This window comes from Sminthopsis crassicaudata, chromosome 5 (genome assembly GCF_048593235.1).
Source record: "Sminthopsis crassicaudata isolate SCR6 chromosome 5, ASM4859323v1, whole genome shotgun sequence".
In the NCBI taxonomy this organism is placed as follows: Eukaryota; Metazoa; Chordata; class Mammalia; order Dasyuromorphia; family Dasyuridae; genus Sminthopsis; species Sminthopsis crassicaudata.
The window spans coordinates 291,780,405-291,793,885 of NC_133621.1; the positions used below are offsets into that span (position 1 = coordinate 291,780,405).

Consider the following 13,481-nt stretch of genomic DNA (forward strand, 5'->3'; position numbering starts at 1 on the left):
AGACAAAGGGACTTGACCAAGATGATTTGAACTCAGATTTTTCCAGCTTTCAGAAAACTTTATTTCTCATTGGTTTATTTCATCAAAATGTGTCTTAAGAGTAGTCCATTCTGGACGTGACTCTCTTCAACAATGAGATGATCCAAACCAATTCCAATTGTTCAGTAAAGAAAAGAATCAGCTACTTTCAGAGAAATGAGTGTGACCCACAACATAGCATTTCTGTTATTTCTGTTCTTGTTTGCTTGCATTTTTGTTTTCCTTCTCAGGTTTTTTACCTTCTTTCTTGAGCAGCAAAATAACTGTATAACTATGTATGCATGTATTGTATTTAATATATATATTAACATATTTAACATGTATTGGACTACCTGCCATCTAGGAGGGGGTGGGAAGAAGGAGGGGAAAATTTGGAACAGAAGTTTTTGCAAGGTTTAATGTTGAAAAGTTACCCATGGACACTGATACATTGTTGGTGGAGTTGTGAAAGAATCCAGCCATTCTGGAGAGCAATTTGGAACTATGCCCAAAAAGTTATCAAACTGTGTGTACCCTTTGACCCAGCAGTGCTACTACTGAGCTTATATCCCAAAGAAATACTAAAGAAGGGAAAGAGACATATATGTGCCAAAATGTTTGTGGCAGCTCTTTTCATAGTGGTTAGAAACTGGAAGATGAATGGATGTCCATCAATTGGAGAATGGTTGGGCAAATTATGGTATATGAAGGTTATGGAATATTATTGCACTGTAAGAAATGACCAGCAGGAGGAATACAGAGAGGCCTGGAGAGACTTACATCAACTGATGCTGAGTGAAATGAATAGAACCAGAAGATCGCTGTACACTTCAATGCTGTATGAAGATGTATTCTGATGGAAGTAGATATCTTCAACATAAAGAAGATCCAACTCACTTCCAGTTGATCAATGATGGACAGAAATAACTACACCCAGAGAAGGAACACTGGGAAGTGAATGTAAATTGTTAGCACTACTGTCTATCTACCCAGGTTACTTATACCTTCGGAAGCTAATAATTAATGTGCAACAAGAAAATGGTATTTACACACATATATTGTATCTAGGTTATATTGTAACACATGTAAAATGTATGAGATTGCCTGTCATTGGGGGGAGGGAGGGGATAATTTGGAAAAATGAATACAAGGGATAATATTATTAAAAAAATTACTCATGCATATATACTGTGAAAAAAATTCTAAATAAAAAAAGAAAAGTTACCCATGCATATGTTTTGTAAATAACAATTTTGTAAATAAAATTTAAAAATTAAAATTAAAAAAGATTAGACTATTCTAAGACAAAGATGGCCAAATAGTCTTGATAACAGCCTTATGAGGGTCTGACTCAGCTGGCTTGGCTGATGAAACATCTTCATGTGGAGGATGCTAGGGAGTTTACCTTTGGGAATATTGTGATGACATGAAGGGAAATGACTTGGAGGAACTGAGGAGCATATGCAGACATTCTGTGACTGGTTCTTGTTGGCTAATCTCATGACAAAGGGGTGAATCTCTAGTTGGTTTCAGATGCATTCAAAAAGGCTCATCAGCTTTGATTATTTTTCTTTGCCTCATTCACTTTTGGGAGACATGGATGACCCCCTTTAATTAAGTTTAATTGCTCCAAAGACCAAAATGATATAGGAAAGAGGATACCCCAGAAATATCAGGAAAATGTATGTTATATCTTTGAAGCAAATTTCCCATTGTAAAAGCTACTTGATATTAAGTGGATAAGTGACCCTCATCACTGTTCCTGACAACTGATGGGAGCTTAAACTAATGTCAACAGAGAAGAGATATCCCAGTCTTTTACAGTGCCCCTCAGGAGCCAGAGTATACATACTACAAGAAGAAACAGTGGTGGCTTAAACAATACTATAAAGTCCAATTAATATATTCATCATTTTTGGAGCTTGAAGACCATCAAATGGTTTTAGAAAAAAAAAAAACTTTAAGGAAGCATTAAGAAATCACTCATACCAATGAAAGGTCCCCATTTGGCATTTTATAGGATTCTACTGAAACTGAGACACTATGTTAGGTCTTGGAGATAAAAGGGGAAAGAGCTAGGGGGAAATAGACCTTGCCTTTAGGGATTTCACTGTGGGTAAAGACAGGACTGCTTCATTGTTGTTGACTGACTGATAATACATCATAGATCAAGAAGTGGCTTAGGGAAGGACCCTCTTCCACAGAGGGAGATAATGGTGAGATTAGGGGTATGATCTAGGATTGTGGCTCAATTGTAGAATGAAGGTATAAGGCAAGGAAGTGAATTTGGTTGATAACTGGGAGGTTAAAATGCTAGGGAAAGATAATAAATTAAGAACTGGACTCCTTAAGAAAGAAAAAGTGGGAAGTTGCAATAAGACAGAAAAGACATACATAAATTTGGACAGGAAAACAATTATGTCACAAATCTAAGTGAAATGGGGCATCTCTCTGTAAGAAGTGACTATTTTTAATCTCTTCTATTGAATAGAATTATTGTACTAGGGCCAAGGTTTTTTCCTCTTCTCTATCTAGAAACCAACCAGTATGGGGAAATGTCTGAGATTTACTCAATCCGAGATCTAATCCCTCAGTAAAAGAAATTGTAAGTATTGGATGACCTATATTCCTGCTCAATTGTTTGCTGAGACAGATCTGGGGAAAGGTGGATTCTTCCTTTTATGATATGGAGATATGAAACTTGATGTGTCTTTGACCAAGATTTCAATGACTGAAGTCACATACCCCAAGATCTTCATTTTAATATAGCCAACACCTGTCTGTGCTACCCAATCTTAGTCGATTGCCACCCCTAAGGAACACTTCCTCTTTGAAGACATATAAACTGTGAGCTCACTGCCATTAGGAGCCTGGGTCTGAGAGATGGCTAAATGACCATTTTTTTTTTTTGTTAACAACTTGCTGGCCTTATCAATCCAATGATTAAATTACCCAGAAATGTTGTCCTCCAAAGCTTTTTAAACATTGCATCTCCAAAGTATGAATGTCGGCAATAAACCTCAGTTGCATGAACAGTACCTGTGACTGTCACCAATAGAAAGCACAAATGTTTCCATATTATATTATAGTTTGGCATATATCTCTATTCTTTGTATTCATCTCTACTTGGAAATTACTGTAGTTACTAGATTCCACCACTTTCCTTGTCCAGATCATATTACATTACAATTGTTGTAAATAACTATTATTAATATTAAATTAACTATTAATTAATATTAACCATTATCTCTACTTAGAAATTACTATAGTTATTAGATTCCCCATTATACTACCCTCCTTGTCCATATCACACACAATCACAGACTTTCTGTCTAAAAAAACAGAATTGATTTTCTTTGTGATCCTATGTGTTATATTTTTATGTATGAGTCCATAGGCTACTAGGCTAGCAAAGGGGTCCATGACACAGAAAAGGTTAAGAATCTCAGGATTCCTCTAAGGAGGAAAAGCAACTGAGGGAAGATTGGGGAAGTAGCCTCCAGGAACAAGGCAGTAAGACCTTCTCTCTTCTACAGATCCAGCATGATGGGGCCTGAGAGGAGGTCCAGCTTCTGGAGTCAGGAAGACAGTATATTCTAAGGGTAGCAAGGTTTTTGGGCCCACAATTACTGGAACTTCATAATTAGTAGGAATATCATAAATGCCTGCTGAATGAAGGAATAAAAATGGCTGAAGTGACCAGGATGCTAACATGGAGGAGGGGGAAGGCTCACGTGGCCTGGGAAAAAAGAGCAATCGCATTTTGACCCCAGGAGAGGGGTGCCCAAATCCTAGGCGTTGGGAAGAGAAGGGTGTATTTGGAAGTGCCATTTGGCTGTGGCTTCCACAGCCTTTTTGGAGAGGGATATTGGTTTATTCTCTCTCAAATATCAGCCATGAAGGGAGTTTGGAAAGAACTTTTAGGAAGGGCCAACGATTGATCCTCAGGATCTTTTATGGAGGGGGAGATTGGTTTATTCTCTCTCAAATATCAGCCATGAAAGGAGTTTGGAAAGGACTTTTAGGAAGGGCCAACAATTGATCCTCAGGAATTTGCAAGATGGCAGAAGTTGATGTCCAGGCCAAAAATGACCCAATCTTGGGAGTGCTCACCACAACAAAGATATTTTGATTTCTAGGTTTATATGATCACCATTCACATTCTTTATTACTGCTCATTAGTACCAAAGAGGTAGAAAATACTTTTTAACAACTTAGTGTGTGGATTAGATTCTACAATCTGTACATATCATACAAAAACAATATTAAGGGCACTTTGTTGATGGATGAACGGTTTTATGGTACCATAAGCTGTAAATGAAGAGGAATAAACAAAGCTAGATTGGTTTTTAAAATTTGAAGATCTTGAAATCCCTTAAAAATGTATTTAATGTACAATCTTGTAGAAACAAAATTGCTGTAAATAGTTGTCAAGTGTAAAAATATTTTAAAATATTCAGGCTCACACCCATGTAGATGAACAAGGCTGTCATGGTAGGAAATTGGTGTTTTTTTTGTTTTTGTTTTTTTGCTGGTTAATTATATTTGTTCCAGCAGCACTCCCAGAAGTCCTATCAAGCCCTGGGTTGAGAACACAGTGGTGGAGACGTCGCTAGAGGAATCCTTTAGAGCTGGTGGTGAGCTAATATTCCAGAGTGACTGCCTTTGTTTTCAGGTACTCCTGGAGAGCCTCTTCACCTGGAGAGGAGAATATCAGTAAATGGTGATGTATAAGGTCTCACTTAAACAAGTACTATTTCAGATAGGTATATTAGCTGAGAATTGTGAAAACCCCTGAAGCCAGACTATACTCTATTATTGGCTTTTGCAACACTCCTTCGATATCCTTGTAAGATTTATTTTTTTAAAGATCACCTTTCAGTGCAGCTAGGTGGCGCAGTGGATAGAGCACCAGCCCTGAAGTCAGGAGGACCTGAGTTCAAATGTGGCCTCAGACAGGCTGTGTGATTCTGGGCAAGTCACTTAACCCTAATTGCCTTAGCACAAAAAACAAAACAAAACAAAACAAAACAAAAAACACCTTTCTTCACTAAATACAAACAACCCATATTTGACTTCATTTTCTAAATGTTTTCTGCAAAGCAGAGTAGGAAAAGGAGGCCTTCCTCAAGAGCTGCCCCAAAACACCTTCAAAATTAGATGCTTCTTCCTCCTCTCCCCTTCCCATCCCTAGCTTCAGGCTGCTTAAGGTATGATACCTTTAGTAAGTTGCAGTCTCTTTGCCATTTTTAGTGTTCCCTTGGGCAGTTAGTCTGCTGAAGCCTGCCTCCTCGGAATCATGTTTTTAAATACATAAAGTAAAATATAGACGTTTACAAAGGAATAGAGTTATCAAAATATATTTTTTTTTCACCTCTCACCTTCCCCATGAGATGATCAAAATAATATAAATGGCAAAGGGCAAGCTGAGAGCTAACTTGGGAAAAAAAAAAAAAAAGATTTCTAGTCTTCCTAGCTCTAAAACAAGTACTTTCCCTCTTAAAGTATACCTTGGGCTTAAAAAAAGGTAAGCGAGGGATGAAGTACACAAATGTGGACTTACCCAAATCTTTGCCAAAACCCGACTGCTTCACGCCACCAAATGGGGCCGCCACATCCGTCTTGTTGTAGGTATTAATGAAGACTGTCCCCGCTTCCAGTTTTTCACTCACATACATAGCTTTATTTATGTCTCTTGTGAAAACCCCTGAAGCTAGACCATACTCTGTATTATTGGCTTGTTGCAACACTCCATCGATATCCCTGTAAGATTTATTTTTTAAAGATCACCTTTCTTCATTAAATATAATCAACACATATTTGACTTCATTCTCTTAATGTTTTCTGCAAGCTATTTCACACAGTATAAACCAGGATATTATTTTGTAAGTGAAATTTATTACTAATGGTTCAAAGCATTCAAGGGAAAATTGGACTGCACAGGAACTCCCTATGCAGGTTGGCACCTAGGTTGCAACTCCTGTCTTGGAGAGCAACATGGAACACCAAGGGCTTACATGATTTGTGAAAGTTTATGGAGAGGTGGTCCTTGCACCCACATCAGGATAGAACACAAGGCCTGGAGTCAGCAAGACCTGAGTTCAAATCTACCTTCAAACACTTTGTAGGTGAGTGATCCTGGGCAAGTCCACTTAACCCTTTTTGCCTGTAAAATGAACTGGAGAAAGAAATGATAGGCCCCATCCAGTATCTCTGCCAAGAAAGTTCTCAGAGGGGTCATCAATATTAGACATAACAAATAACTAAATAACAACAATGGAGATAAGAGAAAACAAGCAGGGCATTACAAGAGTCCAGAACAGTAGTCATGAAGACCTGAATCAGGCTGGCAGCAGTAGTACAAAAAGAGTATAGCTACAGGAGATACTGCAGAAACTGGGCTAACCGGGCCTGGATGGAGGAAAAACCAAAGGGATGGAGGAGAGAAAGGGGAAGGGATGGAGGAGGGAAAGGCAAAGGGAAGGGATGGAGGAGGGAAAAGCAAAGGAATGGAAGAGGGAGAGGAGAGAAAGGTCCAGATGTGATGGGGGGAATGGTGATTCATCAGCAAGTGGGGGCAGACTTTGGGCAGTTTTGAATACAATGAGTATGAGGAAATCATGGGATAGCCTGCTGGGGCATATAGCTGACCATTGGATATGCTGGTCAGTAAAGCCACTGAAGGGGAGCAGGAGCAGCAAGAACACAGAAAAGGCCAAAGTTGGAGCCCTGGGGCCATGTTTAGGAGCTGGGAGGAGAGAGAGGAGTTGGGCAAGGGGGAAGAAAGTGAACAAGGAGGTAGGAAAACCCAGGAATCCAGAGACCAGGTGGTTGGCAATATCAAATGCTGCCAAAAGACAAGAGAATGGGGATTGAAGAAAGGATCTCGGATTTGGTGGTGAGCCATTACTGATTTGGGAAAAGCAGTACCCTGTGAGGGATGAGAGAGGAAGGAGAGATGGGGACTAGATTTATTCTTTCTGGGCATCTGGCAGTAACGAGAAGGAATGATGAGTGGAAGAAAGCACCAAGACCAAGATAAAGGCCTTTGGTGGACTGGGAGGGATCTGACCTTATCTCAAAGCAGAGAGAAAAAAGCCAGTAGGGGGGCCGCTAGGTGGCGCAGTGGATAGAGCACCAGCCTTGAATTCAGGAGGACCGGAGTTCGAATCTGGTCTTGGACACTTAACACTTCCAGCTGTGTGACCCTGGGCAAGTCACTTAACCCCAGCCTTAGGGAAAAAAACAAAACAAAAAAAAAAACCAGTAGAGGAAGAGCTGGGGTACAAAAGAGAGAAGGGACAACTGAAGGCTCCTGAGATACAGGGAGAATTGGGATCATGGGTCCAGCTCTGTGATGGAGAAGGACCAACTCATCCTCTTAGGAGAGAGGGAAGGAGGAGACTCAGAGGGATAAAGACAGAGCTTCTGGGGTATGGAGGAGGAGGAGGAGGAAGAGGAGGGTGGAGGGTGCTCACATCAGAGGTTCTTGATCTGTTCAATAAAGTAGGAGGCTTGATTAATGAAAAAAGTGGGGGAATGATAGTGGTATTGGGACAAAGAACAGAACAGGAGAGTAGAAGATTGGGAATTACTGATGTGGCGAATTTGATGAGGAGCTGATGAATAAACACTCCCTTGCAGTAGCCAGGGTCTGGGCAAAGGCAGAAGGCCTAAGTTTGTGCCTGCCATAGTCAGCACGGTTTGATTTCCTCCAGCAGCCCTCAATAATTCCAAGCCACTGTCATGCTCAATAGCAGAAGCCTCTGCCACATAGATTGCTCTGTGTGAATAATACCCCAGCAAAGGAAAAAAAAATTGAATTAAAATCTGAATTTAATTAAAAACAGCAAACTTACCCATTTTTAAATTTAGAAATGACCATAACAGGCCCAAAAGACTCCTCTTTGGCAATGTACATGTGGTCTTCAACATCTGTGAATACAGTTGGCTCCATAAAAAAGCCTAATCCAGAAAAGAGATATATAATTATGAATATGCCTTAGTAATTCTCAATTTACTTTCTTCTGATTGAAATATGGTAGGGATCATACAACTACATATCTTGCCTTTTTATTTTTTAAAAACATTTCAATATCACGTCCCAACTGTAGTCTCACTTTGGGATCTCCTCACTATGGAAGATTTAATATCCACCTAGTAGTTTTCCCCTCTTGCAATCTTCTCCACTATGTTGGATCCCCTTGTCTTTCTCCCATTGGTGAGAATGGCTCTCCTCCAAGGGCTGCCATTTTGGGGCTGGCCAGCAACCTTCATTTCTTTCTTTGCTAGATTTCTGACTTTCTGTACTTTGCCAAGCTTACTCCCACCCTTACCTCACCCCAACTTTGTGCTTCCTTTTGTCTCCCCTCCCTTAGAGCGGGGGACTGTCTGTCTTTTTGCCTATGTTTGTTTGTACCCCGGTTCCTAACAGCACTTGGCACCTCTCAAATTTTTAAATAAATGCCTAGTTGATTGAGAATGTCAAATTTATGTTTTCCAATCCATCACCAAGATATTGGGCTTATTTTACTTCCCTGTAACACAAACCTTATTTTGGGTAACAGAAATATGTGTTTTCTCCAGGTAATAAAGTCTCAAGATGGAATTTCAGAATATTCTAAATCAAATGTTACATGTCAGTTACTGGTTGTTGTCAGTCGAGTAGTTGAAAGAACATTGGATTCATAAAAGCTGAGCTTAATATTAGTTTGGGCAATTTAGGACCGGAGTGACTGGGTAACTCATCCAGTCTGAGGCTCAGTTTTCTGACCCATAAAAATGAGGAGGTTGGGCTTCACGTCTTTCCAATTCTAAACCCTCTGTTCTTTTTGTTTACATAGTGTTTTACAGGCTCACATTCATTGTTTTGAGTCTCACAACAAGCCATTCCTCCCCATTAAAAAAACTAAAAAGATCATGAAAACTATTTCACAGACATTAAGTGATATGACCAAGAGATGGGAGAACAGAGATGAGCATTGAGTCATGAATCCAGAGTTTTCCCTTTCCCTTATTCCACGGGCACCACAATTTTCCATCCAGGTGTGACAGGGTGTGATTAAGTATTCATGTCCATTTTACATTTAGGGGGGAAAAAAAAAGATGCTATAAAAATCTGGCCTATAAAAAAAGGCACAGTGGCTGTTATTACCAGGCCTGGGGACTTGTCTTCCTCCATATACCAAAGTGGCTCCTTCTCTCACTCCCGTTTCACAATATTGTAGAAGTTTGTCCAAGTGGGCCTTGTGATTCTGGGGGCCATGGTCAGTGGATCTGTCCAAGGGGTCGCCGATTTTCATCTTTTTTATTTCTTCTACCTGTGGATCACCCACAGTTTATCAAACAAAATTTATAATTTATTAAACACAAGCTGTTAGTTCCTCTGAATTTCAATCTTTTAAAATGAACAAGCTATTCTTTTTTATTTACATAAGAAACCAAACAAAAGGACATTTCTACTAAATTACATGGTAGAGATATTTTTAGGTCTCCTCAATCCTGAAAATCTAAAAAAATAACAATAGCCAACATTTGCACAGCATTTACTATGGGGCCAGACAGTGTATTAAGGACTTTATAATTATTTGATTTCATTCTCATAACAATGCTGGAAGGTAATTACAATTGTAATCTCCAGATTACGGATGAATAAACTGAGAAAAACAGGGTCACTTGAAAGTGTCTGAGTCTGGATTTGAACTCAAGAAGATGAATCTAACACCAGAGACAAAACTTCTTAGGCTGTGGGTCATAACCCCATATGGGGTCACATAACTGAATATGGGGGTCATGAAAAATTTGGCAGTGGTAAAAAGTAATAAATATTTCACCAAGATTTAATTCTTTATGTAAAAATAAACAAGCACATCCATCTTATTATTATGCAAATTTGCCTTTGTCTTTAATAAATGGTAAAATTATAAATATGTATGTAAATATATATACACATCAAAGAACTTTTAAAATAAATTGCTTCATGATTTACTGTCAGTAAATGTTTGATTTGTATATCTACTTTATATACCTATTTATGTACATATTATATAGGTTAGGTCATATAATGTGGTCACATAAAAATTTAGTGGAGTTGAGTCAAAAAAGTTTAAGAAGCTCTGTTTTATTTGACCCATGGTTAATAACCATCATGGCCTTCAATGGGTCACATTATACTAACAATGGGAAAAACCTTGACTACTGAGCTTATTTCATCAACTGTAGAATAAACCTATTGGACTTACATTTATATAATTTACAAATTATGTAATTTCTGGTCCTTTTTTTTTTTTCTGAGGCAATTGGGGTTAAATGACACAGCTCAGGGTCACACAGCTAGGACACATTAAGTGTCTGAGACTAGATTTGAATTCAGGTCTTCCTGACTTCCGAGCTGGTCCTTTATCCATTATATCAACTAGCTGCACTTAATTTCTGGTTCTTAAAATATATATTTTCCAATTGTTCCCTTATTTTTCAGAACCACTTGTATTACTGACCTGGAATAATCTGTTAAAAAAAAAAACCACAAGTATAAGATATTGGAAATATTGCTTGAATAATAATAGTTCATGTGAAAAGGGACAAAGGAGTTTTAACAGATGAAAAGCTCAAACAAATCAAACTAAACCAAACCAAACAAACCCTAGTAGGATTAATATTAGAAATCTGATCTCTGGAAGGAGGGGTGTGGTGATTTAATTGTACTCTAACTTGGTTAGACTTTGTACCATATTTTAAAGATGGCTTTAATAAACTGGAGTGCATCCAGAGGAGGGTGACCAGTGTGTCAAAAGAAGACAAAACTGTGCCGTGGCAAGAAACCTGATTGATAGACCTGGGATGTTCAGCCCAGGCTAATAACATTTCTGCAGAATTCAGACAACATTTAGGATGTCTCACCACTCGATGCACAAATTCATCATGAATGGATTCTTCAACAAATAACCGGCCTGCTGCAATACAGTTCTCCCCCTTATTGAAATATACAGCTCCCATGCCCTTTGAAAAAAAGAAAAGAAAGTTTTTTTTTATACAAACACTACATTGGGGAATCTGGTAAGTGTTTTTCTGCTTACGCCATAGGTATTGGGTTAGCTATTAATTAAGTTGAGGCCTGGAAACTACATTAGGCTATTTATTCATGCCCCTGACACCTGAGTTATATTTAGTGTTATATTTTTCCCTTCCTTCTTTTTCCCCTTTTGCTCATTAGCACTTCTAATATCATTTCTGATGACTACAAATTTAGATAGCCATTTATTAAAGTTTGGAGAGGCTGAGTTTGGCATCCACGGAGGACCTCATCTCGATTAAATATGAATCCTTGCAATATTAAGATACTTGGTGAAACAAATTATGTAAATGGCTTGGCAAGATTTTAAAATATGGTAGAACTCAAGGCTTTACCTAGGTATTAACATCCAGTTTCCAGTATACTTCCTCCAGGAAGTCTTCCTAGACTAAAGGCAATTGATTCCTTTACCTTTTGTGTACTGATGGCAAATTCTTACGGGTTTGGATCTTCTCTTTCTGTGGCCTATCTTGTTTGTTTTAGATTATGAACCTCTTGAGGGCAGGCGTGACATTTTGGAGTTATACTATCCATTCTTGCCCCCACATCCATTTAAATTTTAGATTTCTAGTGATCAGCAAGGACCATCCAACATCTCAGATTAGAGTTATATTTCCTATATTGGTCTTATATTCATTTATCTCAAGTAATATTTTTTATAGCTTCTTATTGACAAAACATATGCATGGGTAATTTTTCAACATTGACTCTTATAAAAACTTCTGTTCCAACTTTTCCCCTTCTTCCCTCTACCTCCTCCCCTAGATGGCAGGCAGTTCAATACATGTTAAATATGTTAAAGTATATGTTAAATACAATATATATATATATATATATATATATACACACACACACACACACACACACACACACACACACACACACACACACACATATTTATATGATTATCTTGTTGCACAAGAAAGATCGGATTTAGAAAGAAGATAAAAATAACTTGGGAAGAAAAACAAAAATGCAAGCAAACAATAATAGAAAGTATAAATGCTATCTTGTATCACAAGTAATTCTAAGGATGGATGTTTATTTAATGGCCATCTGCACTGTAAAAATGTGAGCAGTGTGTGACAGGGTGATAAATTTTTCTCCCTTCTCACTCCTTTGCAATCTTTTATTTTTCCAATACTGTCCCTGCTTCTTGAAGAGTCCTTAGATATATAGTTGTGAAATCCAGTAGAGATGTACCAATAAGGATTATGAGTTAGTACACATCTCTATCAACGTTGGCTTTAAATGACATATATATTTTTTAATTTTACTGCTCAGAGAGTTCCTTAGGTATATAGTTATGAAATCCAGGAGTAGAGATGCACCATTAAGAGTTATGAATTAGTACACATCCCTATCAATATTGGCTTTAAATGACATCTTTTTTTTTTTTTTTTTATTTTACTGCTTAGGAGTTCCTTAGATATATAGTTGTAAAATCCAGGAATAGAGATGTACCAATAATGGTTATGAGTTAGTACACATCCCTATCAACCCTGGGTTTAAATAACATATTGTTTGATTTTACTGTTCAGAGAGTTCCTTAGGTATATAGTTGTGAAATCCAGGAGTAGAGATGCACCAATAAAGATTATGAGTTAGTATACCTCAATGCTGGGTTTGAGTGACATAATTTTTGATTTGCTACATTACTGGCCCCAGTGAAATTAAAATTCAATCTCTTTCAACTGTTAAGACTCCCCCAATATGAGCCACAGCTCCTCAGTAATATTGGGTGGTCGATATACCAAGGCAGTGATGGATTGGCACATTTGCCCTATTTAGCTAAAAGGTTATTCAGGCCTGGAATAATGGAGAGCTGCTAAGACCCTTCCAGGGCTAAGGAGAAGACTAGTTCAGAATCTTTGCTTCAGCAGATCTGTCAAGCTTCAACTCACCTCTCTCCTTAAGGAGCCAAGCCTAAGAGAATATACCTTATAAATTTAATATAGTGCCTTCTTCCCAGGAAAGTCACATTCACTAAGCCTCTGGATAAAAAAGCTCCCTGTGGGTAAAAATTACCCACTTAATTTAAGTACTGTCCAGATTGCTTCCTAATCTCATTGCTGCACAGATTCATATGCAAGTTTAGCAAGGACAAATTATATTCTCAGATTGGGAAACCATTAGAAAAAATCTAACAAGAATGAATTTTTAAAAAGCCTTTTATTCCCACCCAGTGAAAAACACATATTATGTTAAGCCCTTGAAATGTACTCAGTGAGGAGGCAGATTGGATAGCGTATTGATTAGGATTGCTCCTCTCTTACCATTCTCATGTTTAGTATTTTGTTTTTCCCCCAGTTACATGAAAACGATTTAAAAAATTTGTTTTTTAAAACTTCGAGTTCCAGATTCTCTCCCTTCCTCCCTCTCCTTTTGCCCC

At 38.1% G+C, this 13,481-nt stretch overlaps 1 protein-coding gene across 1 annotated transcript in view; it reads right to left on the reverse strand.

The window, feature by feature from the left end:
- Positions 1-4,524: 4,524 nt before the first annotated feature.
- The window catches only part of ALDH1L2 (aldehyde dehydrogenase 1 family member L2), a 62,029-nt gene continuing 53,072 nt past the window's right edge, over positions 4,525-13,481 (reverse strand). The window contains exons 19-23 of the mRNA XM_074271466.1: positions 10,918-11,016; positions 9,173-9,338; positions 7,878-7,983; positions 5,582-5,781; positions 4,525-4,716 (exon numbers count right to left, since the gene is read on the reverse strand). Of these exons, the coding sequence (XP_074127567.1) occupies positions 4,661-4,716; positions 5,582-5,781; positions 7,878-7,983; positions 9,173-9,338; positions 10,918-11,016 (627 nt within the window). The 3' untranslated portion in view covers positions 4,525-4,660. The remainder of the gene's footprint in view (positions 4,717-5,581; positions 5,782-7,877; positions 7,984-9,172; positions 9,339-10,917; positions 11,017-13,481) is intronic.